Source organism: Zea mays, chromosome 7, assembly GCF_902167145.1.
Source record: "Zea mays cultivar B73 chromosome 7, Zm-B73-REFERENCE-NAM-5.0, whole genome shotgun sequence".
Classification (NCBI taxonomy): Eukaryota; Viridiplantae; Streptophyta; class Magnoliopsida; order Poales; family Poaceae; genus Zea; species Zea mays.
The window spans coordinates 123,771,758-123,790,746 of record NC_050102.1 but is presented as its reverse complement, the minus strand read 5'-3'; the positions used below and the strand labels follow the sequence as shown (position 1 = coordinate 123,790,746).

Here is an 18,989-nt window from a genome sequence, read left to right as displayed (position 1 = left end):
GGGGGTGTTAAGTAACCCTAGTTAGGGTTATATGGGCAAATATCTGCTTTGCCCCTAAGGGGTCTCACATATATATATAAGGAACTTGTACACCCCCTCATAATAGAGATATCAGAAAGAGGCCAGAGACCTAACCCTATATCCTGTGTCTCGTGTGTTTCCTCTGTCGTGCTTATGGGAATGTAGACAGGTCCTCTACAACTTCTTGCGCCTCTACTGGTGACAGGAGGGAAGGGAGCGGATCTAGTGATCCATGGTAACGTAGTTCTCTCAACGGATGTCACCTTTTTCTCATCTTTTTTTCAATGTACTTATGATCTGCCAGATCCTCTGCTTGTGTGTAACATCAAGAAATCAGAGACTCAACGCAAAACAGGGGGTATACGTTCCAAATCCAATTCAGATACTAGACGCCACCACATTCAAATTCATTGGCATCACTACTGACATCCTACACCACACTGCAGCACTCCTGAAAACGATAACAAAACGCTGCGCCATGGCCATGCTACAAAACGCTGCTGCCAAGTTTGTCCCTCCACGCCAAATAACCATGCCGTTTCTGGACGGCGTCTGGAAGAAGGGTGGCGTCCTCGACGAAAATGTTGGAGCCCTGATCGATCCTATACGACACATCGATGCCTTCAAGATGTAAGTGGTAAACCACACCGTAGCGACCTGTGTCCCTGTGGTGGTGGTCATCATCAGTGTCTTCGCCACAGTGGCCGTTGGCATCAGCTTCCACGCTCACTTGATGGGGACGGTTCCGCTGTGATATCGACCTGATGTCCCAGGAAAGGGCCTGCTTGATCAGATCCTGGAACTCGTCTGCTGAAGCATACAGCGACATCTGCTGCTGAGACAAAAGAAACAGATTTTGAATTGTAGGCCCAAATTATTATTTACACTTGGGCTAGTGTGATCCCTTCTCATATGGAAAAAAAAGAACTGCAATTTAATTGCTATTCAGCATGTAAGATTTCCTTTTTTACAGGACAAAATATCAATACCACTTACTACATGCATCCAGCAGGTGGAGAGCGCAGAAATGAAGTGTTCGGAAAAATGGACTGACTCCACCGCTAACGCACCGTCAACCTGCTTCAACAAAATTCTCGGACATTACTAGGTGATGAACAATGAAGGTACTCGACTGTAGCATCTAGCGTTGCTATAAAATATAGCAATATGAGATCTTGCATGTGAGCTGTGGGTCAACAATTCCTTGATACATAAACTTTTCTTCAGTGCCCAAATCTTATCCTCAAATATAAATCAAAACCCCCATATACAGAAGAAAAGATTTATCAAAAATTTGAACTGTCTAAAAGGTAAAAAGTAAAGCTCAAGCTACACCTCTTTTCGGGGTTTTATAGTTTTTGCTACTCTCTCGGATGCCATAAATTCAAATAGCACCATTCAAATATTTCTTATAAATTTGCCATCTAAGAGAAGAACTGTTACAAGTTTGCCAAAAAACAGCGATTTTTGCGTGTGTGGCGCCTTGTAAAAAAGACCAAATCGCCCCTGCCCTCAGCAACACTAATCAGCGCGGCTCCTTTCTCTCCGACAGCAATGTCCTGGCAGCTCCTCTCACTGCCAGGTGACCCCCACTGTCAGCTTTGTCCCCACCTCCGACAGAGTGCTTTGGTCGAGCAGGGAGACACCGCTACGATCATGGATTGGCGCCAACATGTAAACAGGCGGCCGCGGTGGTCCTTGCGGTGTCAACAGAGGAGACGGGGAAGCGTGAGGTATTGTGTATGCGGAGATCAGCAAGCTTGACCTCAGGTAGGCAATGCTGGCAGCGGTTCACGGCGATGGAGTGAGGTTGCCGAACAAGGAGTAGCGGGGTGAAGTTGTCATGCCAGTTCACATAACCCGTTGGGACAGCTGGATGGCGGAGATCAATGGTGGTGATGAAGCTCTAGCCATGGCAAGCAACGGTTCTATGGGGCGAGGGAGGACGCAAGAAGATGCAACGTGGAAGTGGCTCACGTGCAGGGTGCTACAGGGTCCTTTTATAGAGGGAGAAGGCTGATAAGGAGCCTTGGCCATGTGGCCATGGTGGGAAAGTGGTCGACCATTGCGCAGGGAGAAAAAAGGAGAGAAGGAAGGGGTGTCGGTGATGAAGGCTTGATGCGTGGTGACCGTGGCTGCTGCAGACAGGAGAGGGAGCGGTGCACCTAGACGAAGCCTCATCCAAGTGCTTCGGCAGCCATGGATGGAAAGACACCTAGAGGTAGGGACAAAGATGACGAGTGGGGCCCACCTGGAAGTGAGAGGAGTGTTAGGTGTCCAAAACCTTAGCCCATAAGGCCGACTCCAGCAGCACCCGTATCCAGTCCCAGACGCGTGTTATACACGACGCCAGGCAACTGTAGAAGCATGCAACAAATACCGGACGCGAGCGCGTAAAAGAGGAGAGAGCGGATTCCATCGCAGACAACCAGGTGCTCTCTCTCCTCCTCCCCAGTCTTCACACGCAACACGATACATGATCTGCTGGAACACACGCTCTTCTATCTGCGTTGCCTTGTGGGACCCACTGCAGAAACGGTCGTGTTTTCGCACTCGCGGTGCAGGACCTACTAGAGTAAGCCTAACCCTAAGACCCAGCAGTTCACCCATATGATCACCCAAAACACTGTTTTGTACTGTAGACTATATCGTTCGTACTTCGCAGAGTAGAGTTTGAATATGGATATGCGGATGGATAAGCTGCTGGAGATAGCCTAACCGCTAGAAAACATAGAACAAAGGAGTATATGTTCACGATTAGGAATCGCTATTGGGAGGTCAGAATCTGATGTACGGAGTCAATGACAACAGTGGCAGCCTTCCTCTCACTAGCAGCGTAGATATTAGATCGGGTATATGGGCGAGGTACAGCGAACGTTGGTTCACGTGGTGGCATCGTTCCTAGTTATTATGTGGTGTGAGGGAACCACAACCAAGAGGTTGTTGGACCGAGTCGGATGAGATCAAAGCAAGGAGCTGGAAGGACCGAGCTGTCGGACAGAGAGAGAAAGGAGCCGTGTTGGTTAGTGATGCTGAGGCAGAGGCAGCTTGGTCTTTCCACAAGGTGTCTCTATGCTGGCACGCCACACACACAAGAAATGCCCGTTTTGGCAAACTGTAAGAATTATTCTCTCTCAGATGGTAAATTCTTGAGAAAATTTAGAAGGGTGCTATGTGAATGTGTGACATGAGTGGCAAAAATATAAAGGCCCCATCTTTTCAGTTAGATAAGGTCAGTGCACTTGTATGAATATTACAATATGTATAGAGGTAATAACTAATTAGCATGTCTATGCAGATACCATCAAGCAAATATAAAGGCCCCATCTTTTCAGTTAGATAAGGTCAGTGCACTTGTATAAAGATGTATAGTGGTAATAACTAATTAGCATGTCTATGCAGATACCATCAAGCATCATATGTTGCCCAGCATCCATTACTGTGCAGATCGATGAATGATCCAGAAAAAATAAGCACACTTATTTCGAACAGATGACAGGGAAGTGAATTTTTAAGTTTGGGGAAATGCATGAACTGAGATGCAATATTGTACATACCTCTAACCAACTGGGAACAGCTGCACCTTTAACACTGTCAGAATATGGCAGGTATGGTTTAATATCAAGGACTGGCTGTTGATAGGTGATCAATGTATTAGGAAGAGTTCACAGCTGACAGTTTAATTATACAAATGCTTTGCATAATGCTGGACCATACAAATGCTCAAATTGGTACCGTGCCATCAACCAAATCTACTCCAGAAAGCAAAAGAGTATGTCCATTCACCGCCTCCACCTGTAAAATGTTGAGATGAAGGGGAGGAAATGTCAAACCACTATAGCAAGATTAATATAATACCACGAGATGGTCTTACCCTCCCCGGCTGAGTTTTTAGATTAATCAAAGCAGGCAACAGCTCAAAGCAAATAAGAAATGTTCACATTCTAGTAATCTAGCATGCACAATAGCCCTACCATGCTTAACAATATCAATCATACTAGGCAATACTCCAAAGCAAATAAAAAGATTCAGACCCTAGAGTTATCTAAATCAATATATTAGTTGCCTATCTTATAATTGAAGTGACACAGTAGGATGTTTTGGTTGTTGGAATCCGGCAAGCCTACATAGGTGAGCAGCACCTCACTCAAACACACACACTCATTTTGGGCTAGAGGTAGAAGAAAGGGAGAAGGTACAGATCACAAACACGCACAAGTGCAGCGGCTGAACTGGACTGCCTTCAGCCAATTCTATTGTATAGTGTATATACAACTCTGGCTAGGTTTGGTGAGAGATTCACCAAATACAAGTACTGGTAGTACATCTACTTCACTATGGCCACTACTTGCTACAGATGGCCATACATCAGCCGTCTGCATCTACGATTGGGCTGAGATCAGCCGCTATTTGGCACTATTGCCATACTGCTACAGTGGGTAGGATGGACGTCAGAGTTGATCTATTGCCTAACCTTTGCTGCAGGAAAACAACAGGAACAATCCATGTGGTGAAATCTGTGAAATAAACATCCTTCAGACGTAACTAGAAGTTCATAATTCCTCAATCCTAATATTGATTTCCTCAATGTGTTCCAGAAAGCAACAAGAATTGAAGACAAACATTGAACCATTTCAGGTGACACCTTTGCTACGCTGAGTCCGATTGGATTGGGCCGATGTGGCGATCTAGTTGCCAAAACCCCCATCTTGCCCCCTTTCAATCTCGGTACCCTTACCTTCCATGAGAAAGCAGAAGACTCCATTAGTTCATTCAAACCCAATATCCACTAGATCATTCAGAAGAATATCGATTTATATCAGAAAAAGGAACCACCGAAGGGCTAAGAACAAAACCATACCTTTGCTTTTAGCTTAGACCTAGCAGGATCTTTCCACAGTTTATCAAGATCAGTGTTCAGATGAAAAACATAAAGGATCCAGCAATGTGAGTAACTAGCTAGCCCCTCCAGCGCTGCTGCTGGGACTCGGGCTGGATCAAGCACCAAAGTTGCCCTGGCTAATGTAACTACCAAAGGCTGCCTTGGTGTACCGTTCCTGCGATGGTACGGTCAAGGCAACACATGAGCATTTATATCCACATTCCACAGCAAGCATTCGCTCCGGTAACTGGAGTATATTGGTTGAATACTACGAGGCGATGGAAATAGGAACAGCATCGATGGCAATCAGCACCTAGTGGAGAAGCAGGACTCGACAGTACCAATCGGCACCAGCGGGTAAGATGCTGAGGCGGCGGCCTTGGTCGGCCTCGCTTCGTCGGAACCAGGCTCCAGCTGACTCAGAGCCCTCAGTGACTGCAAGCAAGGCAAGTAAATAGAGTTTCGTCAGCACGAGCCTGATGAAGATATGGCCCAACTCGAAGAGAAGTGCAAGTTGGAACACGCGAAAACTTGCAGCCACCGGCGATCTCACCTGCTGGGCCCGCACTCTGCCGCGGCGCTCGGCGGCGGCCTTCTCTGCAGTGACCGCCAGTGACGCCTCCAACTCGCGGACCCGCGCGGCCAGACGAGCGCATTTGCGCCTGTAGAACAAGCCTGTGGGATAGCCGGATAGGCACGTTGGTGAGGGAGGAGAGGTTGATGCTGGGAACTTGGAGCTAGAAACGATGAGGTGAGGGAAGAGTGAGAGGTTACATGAGAGGATGATGGCTGCGGCTGTGGCAGCTATGGCGGCGCCGGCGAGGCTTCGCGGCGGCGCCATGGTGGAGCGCGTCGAGTCGACGGCACCAAGGCCGCGCTAAGACATGGGTTTCGTAGCTTCGATGGAAGTGGGCTGCGTTTTGGGGTTGGGGAATGTGGGCCGCCGAATTAGTACAGATTTTCTTGTTGGAAAGATTCTTATTCAATTTTGAACGACCAGGCTTTTAAACTGGGCTAGTTTGAAAACTCTATTTTCAGAAGAAATTCTTATTTTTATAAGGGAAAATAAATTAATTTTTCTTAAAAATGAAAATTTCTTAGAAAAATAAGGTTTTCAAACTAGCCCTAAGAAAAATTTCTATAAATAGAGTAATCGTTTATTTTGGAATGAAAATTTTATTTTCCTTAGCATATTTAATATTTTATATCAGTTAAATGAATTGCTGCTTATTTATTTATAGAAATTGTAAAAAAATATGTAAATGTGGTCAACAAATTTTGAAATTTGGCATGGACACATATTTTGATGATAAAAGCATGACATAAAGTTTTTATAAGATTTTGCAACTTTTTATGTCAAAGTGTTAGCAAATAGAACACATCTCAATTATTTTCATAAACATTCAACTACAACTCTCCATTTTACATTATATAGATTAATTTATTTATTATATTCATTTACATTTTGGTACACACATTAATATAGCATATTCATTTATTTTGGAATGGCAAATTTATTTTTCTTAACCCGTTCACTATTTTATATCAATTAAATGAATTACTACATACCTATTCAAAAATATGTAAATGTGATAAAAATTACCAAACTTGGTATGGACATATATTTTGATGATAAAAGTATGACATAAAAGTTTCAAAAGATTTCACAGCTTTTGTGTCAACATGTTCAAAAATAGAACACATCTCAACTAAGTTTTGTAAACATTCAACTACAACTCTGCACTTGACACTATATAGATTATTTTCTTTATGATTTTTATTTAAATTTTGTTACACATATTAATATAGGGTATTCATTCATTTTGGGATGATAATTTTTTGGCACATTTACTATTCTATATCAATTGAATAAATTACTGCATACCTAATTATAGAAATTATAAAAGAATATGTATCTAGATAAAAAAATTGTGCAAGTTGGTATTGACATATATCGTGATGATAAAAACATAACATAGAAGTTTTAGGATATTTTACAACTTTTTTGTGCTAAAGTGTTCATAAATATAACACATTTCAACTAAGTTTCATAACCATTCAACTACAGCTCTCCACTTCACATTATATAGATTAATTTCGTCATTTTTTCCTATATATTTTGGTGCACACAATCATATAGGTTATTCATTTCATTTTGGAATGGCAAATTTTTTTGGCATATTTACTATTTACATCAATTAAATGTATTACTAAATACCTATTTATATAAATTGTAAAAGAATATGTAAATATGGTAAAAAATCCGAAATTTGATTGGCATATATCTTGATGATAAAAACACGGCATAAAAGTTTAAGAATATTTTTTCAACCTTTTATTTTAAAATATGATGTATATTGTATTCATAATTTGCTTGTAATATGTTTTTTTACCAACTATAAATCTATCGATAAAATAATTTGGTACTCATTATGACGCTATGTTCTAAATCAAGTAAGTATCTAAATATGGATCAAAATTTGAACTATCCAAATATATTTGTATCCGAATATATCTGTATTCAAATTAAAATATAATAAATAGTGACATCCGACTTCGTTTCATGCGTGTCTAATCTGAATCCAACACTACCCACAAGGGCCACAATGCACCCAAAGCAGACTCTGAGACAGCTACTGCTGTAGTCGTAAGTGTAGCCTTCACTTGCACCATTGCTGGAACGGAAAAAATCCAAACGTGTATAAGGGGTCGTTCTAATATGTAAATATGGTAAAAAAATCCGAAATTTGATTGGCATATATCTTGATGATAAAAACAAGGCATAAAAGTTTAAGAATATTTTTTCAACCTTCTGTTTTAAAATATAATATATATTGTATTCATAATTTGCTTGTAATATGTTTTTTTACCAACTATAAATCTATCGATAAAATAATTTGGTACTCATTATGACGCTATGTTCTAAATCAAGTAAGTATCTGAATATGGATCAAAATCTGAACTATCCAAATATATTTGTATTCGAATATATTTGTATTCAAATTAAAATATAATAAAGAGTGACATCCGACTTCGTTTCATGTGTGTCTAATCTGAATCCAACACTACCCACGAGGGCCACAACGCACCCAAAGCAGACTCTAAGACAGCTACTGCCGTAGTGAAAGGGAAATGTGCCCTTGGGCCATTTCTAAAGTATTTTGGTGATTAAGTGCCCAACGCATATTCTATAAGTGTCAAATTGTGCCAAAGATTGAAGAAGTGCAAATCATGCAACAAGGTACGTTTCTAGACTTAGTACATTGATTTGGGTACTAATGTATTGTGTCTAAGTGCTAGAAACAGGATAAAAGCAATTGGAAAATAGTTGGCTGTGTACAGCCAACTTCTGCTCGGTCTGGATGCACCCGACAGTGTCCGGTGCGCCAGGCCAGTCTCGGTGAACAGTCCGCTCTCGGGACTCGATGGCGGCGTACGGCTATAAATCACCGGACCGTCCGGTGGTTCACCGGACCGTCCGGTGAGTCGTCCGCGGCGAAGTCGCCGTTCTCGGGAAAAGTTCAACGGCCTACGGCTATAATTCACCAGACTGTCCGGTGGTGCACCATACTGTCCGGTGAGCCAACGGTCGACTGCGCAATGGTCGGCCGCGCAATCCACGGGCGACGCGTGGCCCGCTCCAACGGTCGGCAGGAGGCACCGGACTGTCTGGTTTGTACCGGACAGTGTCAGGTGCGCCAACTGCCACGGCGCTGCAACGGTCATCTGCGCCAGAAAAGGAAACAAATCCACACCGGACCGTATACAGTGAGTGTCCGATGGTGCACCGGACTGTCCGGTGTGCCACCCGACAGAAGGCAAGATTAGCCTTCCAAGATCGCCTCCAATGGCTCCTAGCTGCCTTGGGGCTATAAAAGGGACCCCTAGGCGCATGGAGGAGTCACCCAAGCATACTCTAAGCATTCTAAGTCTTCCGCACTCCGTCTCCGTGCACTTGATCGACTGTGTTAGTGATTTGAGCTATGTTCTAGTGGTGAACTCGTTGTGCCTCATTTTGAGTTCAAGTCTTGGCTTATGTGCGTGTGTGTTGCTGCGGATTTGTGTGTGTTGCTTCCCTCCCTTACTCTTGTGCTTTCACTGTGATCTTTTGTTGTAAGGGCGGGAGACTCCAATTTGTGGAGATTCCTCGCAAATAGGAAAAAGAGATAAGCAAAGAAAAGCCATGGTATTCAAGTTGATCATTGGATCACTTGAAAGGGGTTGAGTGAAACCCTCGTCCATTGGGATGCCACAACGTGGAGGTAGGCAAGTGTTATACTTGGCCGAACCACGGGATAAACCACTGTGTCTCTTGTGATTGTTTCTCTGTGATACTTGTGTGTTCGCAAGAGCTCTCTACTTAGCCGTACTAACACTTAACCAAGTTTTGTGGCTATTAGTATTTGAATTTTACAGGATCACCTATTCACCCCCCCCCCTCTAGGTGCTCTCAATTGGTATCAGAGCCGTTCTCTTCATGAAAGGGACTAATCGCCCGAAGAGATGGATCCTAAGGGAAAGGGGATGGTGGTCAATGATAAGGAGAAGGAGTCCATCTTCAACGAGCCAAGGGACGACAAGCCCATTGACTCTGGCTCGAGTCATAAGAAGAAGGACAGGAAGAAGAGGCGCATCAAGAAGATCGTCTACTACGACAGCGACGAGTCTTCTTCTTCCCCAAGAGACGACGACGACGAGAAAAGGAAACCGGTTAATTCAAATTTTTCATTTGATTATCCTCGTATTCCTTATATTTCCAATGCTCATTTGCTTTCTATTCCTCTTGGTAAACCTCCACACTTTGATGGAGAGGACTATGATTTTTGGAGTCACAAAATGCGTAGTCACTTATTTTCTCTCCATCCTAGTATATGGGAGATAGTTGAAAATGGAATGCAATTTGATAGTACCGATAACCCTGTGTTTATCAACGAACAAATTCACAAGAATGCACAAGCTACCACTGTTTTGTTAGCATCGTTGTGTAGGGATGAATATAACAAGGTGAGCGGCTTGGACAACGCCAAGCAAATATGAGATACCCTCAAGATATCGCATGAGGGGAACGATGCCACCATGATCACCAAAATGGAGTTGTTGGAAGGCGACCTAGGAAGGTTTGCCATGATCAGGGGAGAGGAGCCAACGCAAACGTACAACAGGCTCAAGCCCCTGGTCAACAAGATCAGGAGCTATGGAAGCACGAGATGGACGGACCACGACGTCATCCGACTTATGCTCAGATCTTTCACTGTTATTGACCCTCATCTTGTGAACCTCATCCGTGAAAATCCCAGGTACACAAAGATGACGCCCAAGGAGATACTCGGAAAGTTTGTGAGCGGGCGTATGATGGTCAAGGAAACAAGATATGTTGATGATGCATTGAACGACCCAATGCCCATCTATGAGCCCTAGCCCGTTGCACTCAAGGCAACAAGCAGCAGCAGGGAGGTGCTACCTAGCAAGGTGGCACAAGTTGAGGCTACCGGGCTAAACGAAGATGAGATGGCCCTCATCATCAAGCGCTTCAAGACCGCGCTAAAAGGACGCAAGTAGCATCACAACAAGAGCAAAGCAAAGGGAAAGCGCTCCTGTTTTAAATGCGGTAAGACTGGTCATTTTATAGCAAATTGTCCCGATAATGCTAATGACCAGGAACAAGAAAAGAGCGGGAAGAGGGAGAAGAAGAAGGCCTACAAGAAGGCGAAGGGCGAGGCGCACCTTGGCAAAGAATGGGATTCGGATTGCTCTTCTTCCGACTCCGACGACGAAGGACTCGCCGCCTCGGCCTTCAACAAGTCATCTCTCTTCCCCAATGAGCGTCATACTTGCCTCATGGCAAAGGAGAAAAAGGTAAGCGCTCGAGATACCCCTAAGTATACTACTTCAAGTGATGATGACTCTAGTGATGATGAAGTAGATTACACAAGCTTATTCAAAGGTTTAGATAGAACTAAAGTAGATAAAATCAATGAATTGATTGATGCTTTAAATGAAAAGAATAGACTCTTAGAAAAGCAAGAGGATATTTTGTATGAAGAGCATGATAAGTTTGTTAGTGTAGAAAAATCTCTTGCTTTACAGATTAAAAGGAATGAAATGTTGTCTTCTGAATTATCTGCTTGTCATGAAACTATGTCTAATTTAAAGAGCGTTAATGATGATTTAAATGCTAAGTTAGAAGAAGCAAATAAGTCTAGTTCATATGTAGAGCAAGTTAGTATTTGTAATAGATGTAAGGATTTTGATGTTGATGCATGTGTTGAACACCTTACTTCTATTACAAAATTAAATGGTGAAGTGGCAAGTCTTAATGCACAACTTAAGACTTGCAAAAATAACTTTGATAAGTTGAAATTTGCTAGGGATGCCTACACTGTTGGTAGACATCCCTCAATTAACGATGGACTTGGCTTTCGAAAGGAAGCCAAGAACTTAACAAGCCAAAGGGCTCCCATTCCCAACAAGGAGAAAGGGAAGGCCCCTATGGCTAGTAGTAACCAAAAGAATCATGCTTTCATGTATAATGATAGAAAATTTTCTAGAAATTCTCATTATAATAGGAGTTATAATGCTTTTGATTCTCATGTTATGATTGCTTCAAGTTCTAATTTTACTGGTAGGCCTAGGAGAAATTTTGTGTCTCATGCTCCTAGGAAAGTGTGTAATAAACCTACCACTGTCTTTCATGCTTGCAACACTAAGTATGTACTTTCATGTAAAAATGAAAAAGTGGTTGCTAGAAAGATGGGGTCCAAATGCAAGGGAGACAAGACTTGCATTTGGGTCCCAAAGGCTATTGTAACTAACCTTGTAGGACCCAACAAGAGTTGGGTACCTAAAACCCAAGCCTAATTTGCCTTGCATGTTTATGCATCCGGGGGCTCAAGCTGGATTATCGACAGCGGATGCACAAACCACATGACGGGGGAGAAGAAGATGTTCACCTCCTACGTCAAGAACAAAGATTCCCAAGATTCGACCATCTTTGGAGATGGGAACCAAGGCAAGGTTGAAGGACTAGGAAAGATAACCATTTCATCCGAGCATTCTATTTCAAATGTGTTCTTAGTTGAATCGCTCGGGTACAACTTATTGTCTGTTAGTCAATTGTGTAACATGGGTTATAATTGTCTATTTACCAATGTAGATGTGTCTGTCTTTAGAAGGAGTGATGGTTCATTAGCTTTTAAGGGTGTACTAGATGACAAACTCTACTTAGTTGATTTTTCGAAAGAAGAGGCCGATCTAGATGCATGCTTAATTGCTAAGACTAGCATGGGCTGGTTGTGGCATCGCTGTCTAGCACATGTTGGGATGAAGAACCTTCATAAACTTCTAAAGGGAGAACATGTGTTAGGTCTAACCAATGTATTTTTCAAAAAAGATAGACCTTGTGCAGCTTGTCAAGCAGGTAAACAGGTGGGAAGCACTCATCACAGCAAGAATGTGATGACCACATCAAGACCTCTGGAGCTACTTCATATGGACCTCTTCGGACCCGTCGCCTACCTCATCATCGGGGGAAGTAAGTATGGTCTTGTTATTGTTGATGATTTTTCCCGCTTCACTTGGGTATTCTTTCTGCAGGATAAATCAGAAACCCAAGGGACCCTAAAGCGCTTTCTAAGGAGAGCTCAAAACGAATTTGAGCTCAAGGTGAAAAATATAAGAAGCGACAACGGGTCCGAGTTCAAGAACTTACAAGTGGAGGAGTACCTTGAGGAGGAAGGAGTCAAGCATGAGTTCTCCGCTCCCTACACACCACAGCAAAACGGTGTGGTAGAGAGGAAGAATAGGACGCTTATCGACATGGCAAGGACGATGCTTGGAGAATTCAAGACGCCCGAGCGGTTTTGGTCAGAAGCTGTGAACACAGCTTGCCACGCCATAAATCGGGTCTACCTTCATCGCCTCCTCAAGAAGACCTCGTATGAACCTCTAACCGGTAACAAACCCAACGTTTCATACTTTCGTGTATTTGGGAGTAAATGTTATATTCTAGTAAAGAAAGGTAGAAATTCCAAATTTGCTCCCAAAGTTGTAGAAGGGTTTTTGCTAGGTTATGACTCAAATACAAAGGCGTATAGAGTCTTCAACAAATCATCGGGTTTGGTTGAAGTCTCTAGCGATGTTGTATTTGATGAAACTAATGGCTCTCCAAGAGAGCAAGTTGATCTTGATGATGTAGATGAAGATGACGTTCCAACGGCCGCAATTCGCACCATGGCGATTGGAGATGTGCGACTACAGGAACAACAAGAGCAAGATCAACCATCTTCATCAATGATGGTGCATCCCCCAACTCAAGATGATGAACAAGTTCCTCAAGAGGAGGCGTGTGATCAAGGGGGAGCACAAGAAGACCCAGCTATGGAGGAAGGAGCACCACGGGCCCCTCCAACTCAAGTCCGAGCGACGATTCAAAGGAATCATCCCGTCGACCAGATTCTGGGTGATATAAGCAAGGGAGTAACTACTCGCTCAAGACTAGCTAACTTTTGTGAGCATTACTCGTTTGTCTCTTCTATTGAGCCTTTCAGGGTAGAAGAGGCCTTGCAAGATCCGGACTGGGTGTTGGCCATGCAGGAAGAGCTCAACAACTTCAAGAGGAATGAAGTTTGGAGCCTGGTGCCACGTCCCAAGCAAAACATTGTGGAAACCAAGTGGGTGTTCCGCAACAAGCAAGACGAGCACGGGGTGGTGACACAAAACAAGGCTCGACTTGTGGCAAAAGGTTATGCCCAAGTAGCAGGTTTGGATTTCGAGGAGACTTTTGCTCCTGTGGCTAGGCTAGAGTCTATTCGCATTCTATTAGCCTATGTCGCTCACCATTCTTTCAGGTTTGTCGATGTTTCGGACCCGGGGGGTCCCTGGACCGACGATTGAGATTGTCGCCGCGTGACCCTGCCCAGATGGGTTGGCGCGGAATGGAACACAAGAGGCGAGGCAAGCCTTGTATTATCCTGTGCCAGGGGTGCCGCTTGTAGTAGGGGTTACAAGCATGTCATGAGAGGGAGAGAAAGAGAGAGAGGGAGCATGTTCGTCCACTCCTTCCCTCGCGCGAACCCCCCTCCAGGATGGCCCTGGACCTCCCTTTTATAGACGCAAGGAGAGGGTCCAGTCGTACAATGGGGTTGTAGCTATGCGCTAACGTGTTCGGCAGAGAGATGCCTAAGCCTTGTGTACATGCCAACGTGGCTGTCGGGGGAGAGCTTGAGCCCTATACACATGATAGTGTGGCCGTCGGAGAAGCGCCTGAGCCCTGTAGGAGCACAGCTGGCGACGCGGCAAGGATCCTGCTGACGTCTCCTTGCTGCCGTAAGGGGCTGAGAGCCACCGGCGTCATGGTTGCACGCGGGGCACCATCATTACCTGTCGCCGGGGTAAGCCAGATGGGACGCCGGTCTTGTTCCTTGTAGCCTGAGCTGGCTAGGGATAGGGTAATGATGTATCCCCTGTTGGCGCGGTCGGTCCGAGCCCAAGGTCGGGCGAGGCAGAGACTTCTCTTGAGGCCAAGGCCGGGGTCGGGCGAGGACGCGATTCCTCCCGAGACCGAGGTCGAGGCCAAGTCCGGGGGTCGGGCGAGGCGGAGACCCCCTCCAGAGGCCGGAGCTTGAGGTCGGGTGAGGCGGAGCTTCCTGTTGCGCCCGAGATCGAACTCGGTGGTTGATTGTGACTTGTTGTCAGCTTCGCCTGGGTGGCTGGCACGGCAGTCGGAGCGGGGCGGGCAACGCTGTTTTCCCGTCATATCGGACAGAAAAAGAGAGGGGCGAAGTGACTGTGGTCACTTCGGCCTGGCCGACTGAGGCGCGTGTGTCAGGATACGGCGTCAGGCGTCCCCTGCATTAAATGCGCCTGCGAAGCGGTCGGTTGGTGAGGCGGTCCGGCCAAGGTTGCTTCACAATGAAGCCTACCCGAGCCGGGCTTCGAGAGAGCCGAGGAAGGCGCCCGCTGCCTGAGGAGGCCCTCGGGCGAGGCGTGAACTCGTCTAGGACTACTGCTCCAGCCCGAGGCTAGGCTCGGGTGAGGTCGCGTCCCTTGGGTAGACGAAGCCTTGACTTGAACCGCACCCGTCAGTTGGTCAGAGAGTGTTTACCAGCCGTGATTAGGAGCGTTGGGGGTACCCCTAATTATGGTACCCGACAGTAGCCCCCGAGCCTCGAAGGGAGTGTTGGCACTCGCTTGGAGGCTTTTGCCGCATTTTCAGTGAGGGGACCGGCCTTTCTCGGTTTTGCTTTTGTTCTGGTGGGTGCGCGTGAGCGCACCCACCGGGTGTAGCCCCCGAGGCCTCGGAGGAGTGGTTTGACTCCTCCGAGGTCTGAATGCTTTTCGTGGTGCCTCGGCCGGTCTGATCGTTCCCTCATGCGGCCTGGCCGTAGCCCGGGTGCATGGTCAGGTTCCAAGTTATCAAGCTGGTTTGTTGACGCTATCAACAGTTTGGTCGTAGCCGGGTGCGAGAGCAGCCCCCGAGCCTCTGCACGGAGCGAGAGAACGATCAAGGACTTTCCCGACTTTTATCATACGCCCCTGCGTCACCTTTCCGCAAGGAGGAGGGGAGGAAAGCGCCATGTTGCCCTCGGAGGGTGCCGAACATGGTGTTTCCAGTGAGCTGCTAACATGTGATCCGAGTGGACGCACGTGCCCTGTTCGTTAGGGGTCGGCTGGTGGCCCAGAGGCACGCTCCAAAAGTACCTGCGGGTGATTCGCCGGACCCAGACCCCTTCGACAGGGTCCGAGGGCTCGATGCCTCCCTCCGGTGGGATTGCGTTACAAATCGTTCCCGCCGGTCTCGAAAATGTCCTAGGGTACCTCGGGAGCGTAGCCCGAGCCTCGGCCATGTATCGGACGTACCCAGAGTCATCCCTCACTCTACGTGCTCTGGGGCGACTGTCGAACCCTTCCGAGGGGCCAGCCTTCGAACCCCTGATCAGTAGTGGGCGCGGAGCCCGAGTGCTCTGGGGCGGCTATCGAACCCTTCCGAGGGGCCAGCCTTTGAACCCCTGATCAGTAATGGGCTTGAAGCCCGAGTGCTCTGGGGCGGCTGTCGAAACCCTTCCGAGGGGCCAGCCTTCGAACCCTTGATCAGTAGGAGGGCTCAGGGCCTGCTTCCTTTGCCGAGAAGGATCCTTTCCGAAACATCCCCTTTCCCGGTCCCTGTAGCGAGAGAGAGAGAGAGGAGGAGGAGGGGAAGGATATGTATTTAAATAAGGTGGCGCACCTTTTCTGACGCGGTCATCATGGTGGAGGCGAAACGACGCCCGCCTCGCCTGCCAGAGGTGTCGCTTGCTCTGCCAGGGAGTTAATGCGACGGGACGGGCGATTCGCGTGGCGCCCATTGCACGTGCAAGCCGTTCGAGGAACGGGACATGGGTGCGTCGTCTTCACGCTGTGGGAGAGGGCTCTCCCGTTGCTTCAGGAGGGGACGCGAGCCTGCAGGCGATTTGACCGCTGCTTCCACTCGTCTGCCGCTGCAATTACTGCCGGCCCACTTTTGGCCATGCCAACCGTCGTGCCTATCCCCGCGGCTGACTGTCTTGTGGCCGTCGCCTTCAATTGGCACTATTGGGTCACGCGCGGGGCCGCCTCGAGTCGCGGTACTGGTTCTGCAGCCGAGGAGGCATGGCATTGGCGCAGGTGGCGGTGTAGTTTCTTGCACGTTGTAACCGGCGCGCTGGTTACATGACATGTGGACCCGCTTCCTTTGTGCTGGTCCACCGGATGTGGTCGAAGCCGAAAGGGCGTACAGTTGCGGTGCGGTTGGATGCCTGTCGCGTGGCAGTTCACCCTTTCGGCCACCGGTTTCTGCGAAGATGGGAGAGCATTTGTAACTGCGGGACGGTTAGATGCCTCGTGTGCGGCGGTTCACCTTCTTCGCGCTTTGGATCAGCTCGTATGACGTGGGGGTCCCAGCCCTCGGGTCGTAGGGGGAGAACCCTGGAGTACTTCGACGAAGACTTTGCCCGTGACACTAGGGGGTGCAAGTGAGGAGGTCTGCCTATAAAAGGGGATCAATCCCCCGGGCAGTGGCCATGCCTTCGTTCTCCCCTCATGCATTGCGCCCTTCCACCTTTCGAGCCCTCGGATGGGGTGCACCAGCGTCGCCTTGCTCTCGCTGTCGTTGGAGGAGCGCGGCCTCGTGGAGATCGGCGCCCTTCAGCCATCACTCGGCTTCAAGGATTTTCGTCGTGCAGCTCGGCTGCATTTCCTCACCAATGGTCAGTTTGGCGGGGAGAAGCAAGCCGGGTTGCGGCCTCCGCCCCGCCCTCAGCTTCAAGAATCTTCGTCGTCCTTGCTGAGGCGGAGGGCAAGCCGAGCCGGGGTTCTACCTCTCGCATGGGCCGACAAGCCGTCTTCTCCTTCAGCATTCAGGGGAGAGGGCGCTCACCGGCCTTGCGGAGGGGGCGAACTTCGACAACGCGGGACCGGTCGGCCGCAAGCGTCGTCAGCTCTAGCGTGCCTGGCTCGCTGGCTCAGCTGGCTCTGTCGCGGCCTCCGACGCTGCCTCCTGCCGCTTGATCCAGGCGCGGCCGTCCGTCCATCGCGCGGGCGACTGTTGTGTCGTGCGCACCAGGGGATCGTCCAAGACGTCGTACACCGCATGGGCGGCGTTCGTGTTCTTGGATTGTCTTGTCCTCACTCCGGCACGGCGCCTCCGCGTGGAGGTCGGGGCCCGCCCGTCCGCGAGGACTTGAGTGGGGATCTGCTGGTGTAGGCTGGGGCGTCCGCCATTCGTCGGCGTGGCGCTTGGCGCGCAGGTGGCCGCTGTCGTCAGTGCTGAGGTGGTGGCAGCCAGAGAAGGTTTCTCCGCTGACGAGACCGTCGGCGCCATCTGCGGCCGGACCCCCGACTCTTTGGCTTTGATGGCTTATCCTCGCCCCTCGAGTGGAGACGTGGGTGAGGGCCTCGTCACAGCAGCGTCTGCCCTGAGGTCATCGCTGCTGCTATTTAGCCGCCCGAAGCGGGGGTCGTCGTCGCTGCTGGTGTAGTGGTCGCCGGCGAGCCACCTAGAGTTTGTTGTCCCGCAGGCCCTCTGGTGTGGAGGTTGTTCATACCCGCGGGAACGGAACCGGAGTCCCATTTGTAAGGGGATATACTGGGTTTTTGCCGGAGCAAAATATAACCGCTTCAAGTACTTAGACATTTGTCGTAGGTCGGGAGAACCACCGAGGGTTCTGCCGATGTCTAAGTCTATGTAGCATAGTTACCCCAAGTATATGTGTTTGTTCTTTGCGGCTGTCGAGGCCTGAACATTTGGGTATTCGAGTATAAAGCTGCGTTTCTTCCTCATTTCGAGCACTGGGACTTGCCTGTTGGCTAGCCGAACCACTTAACCGAGCGTGAGTTGCCTTTCGCGGAAGGTGACGAGTGAGGTATCTGTATCCCGGAGGCGTAGGAGTCCCTCGGCTCGGTCGTCCTTGCCACTCTAGGCCTCTCTTGCTCAATTTTTAGGACCCTCAGCTGCTCTGCAATGAGCCGGAGCCGGAGGCAGCGGTGTTGGTGCGGACAGAGGCAGAGTCGGCCCGAAAAGAGACTTCGTCGGCCCGGGAGCTGGCGGCTTCCCAGGCCGAGGAAGATGTGGCAGCAGCAGCTGGAGCTTGGCCAAGACATCCGCTGGCGCGGTGCTGGCGTCCTCCCTTGGGTGGAGGTCCCTTCGCCCGGGTCGCCGTCCGAGGCCGGGCCAGGTTCCGCCGAGGGTGGAAACAACGTCGAGGGTGCTGCTGATCCCCCTGTCGATGCCTGAACCTACAGGAACAGTTTGTCTCTAGCATGCGCATGTTTTTCGCGGCCGCCGAGGCCTAAACACTTTATCGTCGTGTTAAAAAGCTGCGTTTTCTTTCCTCTCGTTTCGAGCATCACGACTTGTCTGTTAGTAGCAGAATCGTTTACCAAGCGAGAGTTACTTCTCGTGGAAGGTGATGAGTGAGGTATCCGTATCCCGGAGGCGTAGGAGTTCCTCGGCTCGGTCGGCCTTGTCGCTTACGTACACTCTCATTTGGTCGTAGGATTCCGTTATTGATACAGTCGAGAAGGCACAAAAGTCGTTTTCTACCCGAGTGTTTGGAATTGTTCGGTAGCAGGA

At 48.2% G+C, this 18,989-nt stretch overlaps 1 protein-coding gene across 8 annotated transcripts; it reads right to left on the bottom strand.

The window, feature by feature from the left end:
* Positions 1-263: 263 nt before the first annotated feature.
* Positions 264-5,840, bottom strand: LOC100191276 (uncharacterized). Of its 8 annotated transcripts, none has more exons than XM_008652549.4 (9): positions 5,678-5,840; positions 5,457-5,578; positions 5,217-5,338; positions 4,883-5,078; positions 4,667-4,759; positions 3,757-3,816; positions 3,579-3,653; positions 1,018-1,098; positions 271-856 (listed from the first exon to the last, which is right to left on the bottom strand). In XM_008652549.4, the coding sequence occupies exons 1-9, from the start codon at positions 5,742-5,744 to the stop codon at positions 509-511; spliced, it is 1,164 nt and encodes a 387-aa protein (XP_008650771.1). In that variant the 5' UTR covers positions 5,745-5,840; the 3' UTR covers positions 271-508. The 8 variants fall into 8 exon arrangements, with proteins under 8 accessions (NP_001130182.1, XP_008650771.1, XP_035816226.1 ...); XM_035960333.1 differs by having other exon boundaries at positions 4,496-4,759; positions 5,678-5,830; XM_035960334.1 differs by having other exon boundaries at positions 1,011-1,098; positions 5,678-5,830.
* Between the last annotated feature and the right edge of the window lie 13,149 nt (positions 5,841-18,989).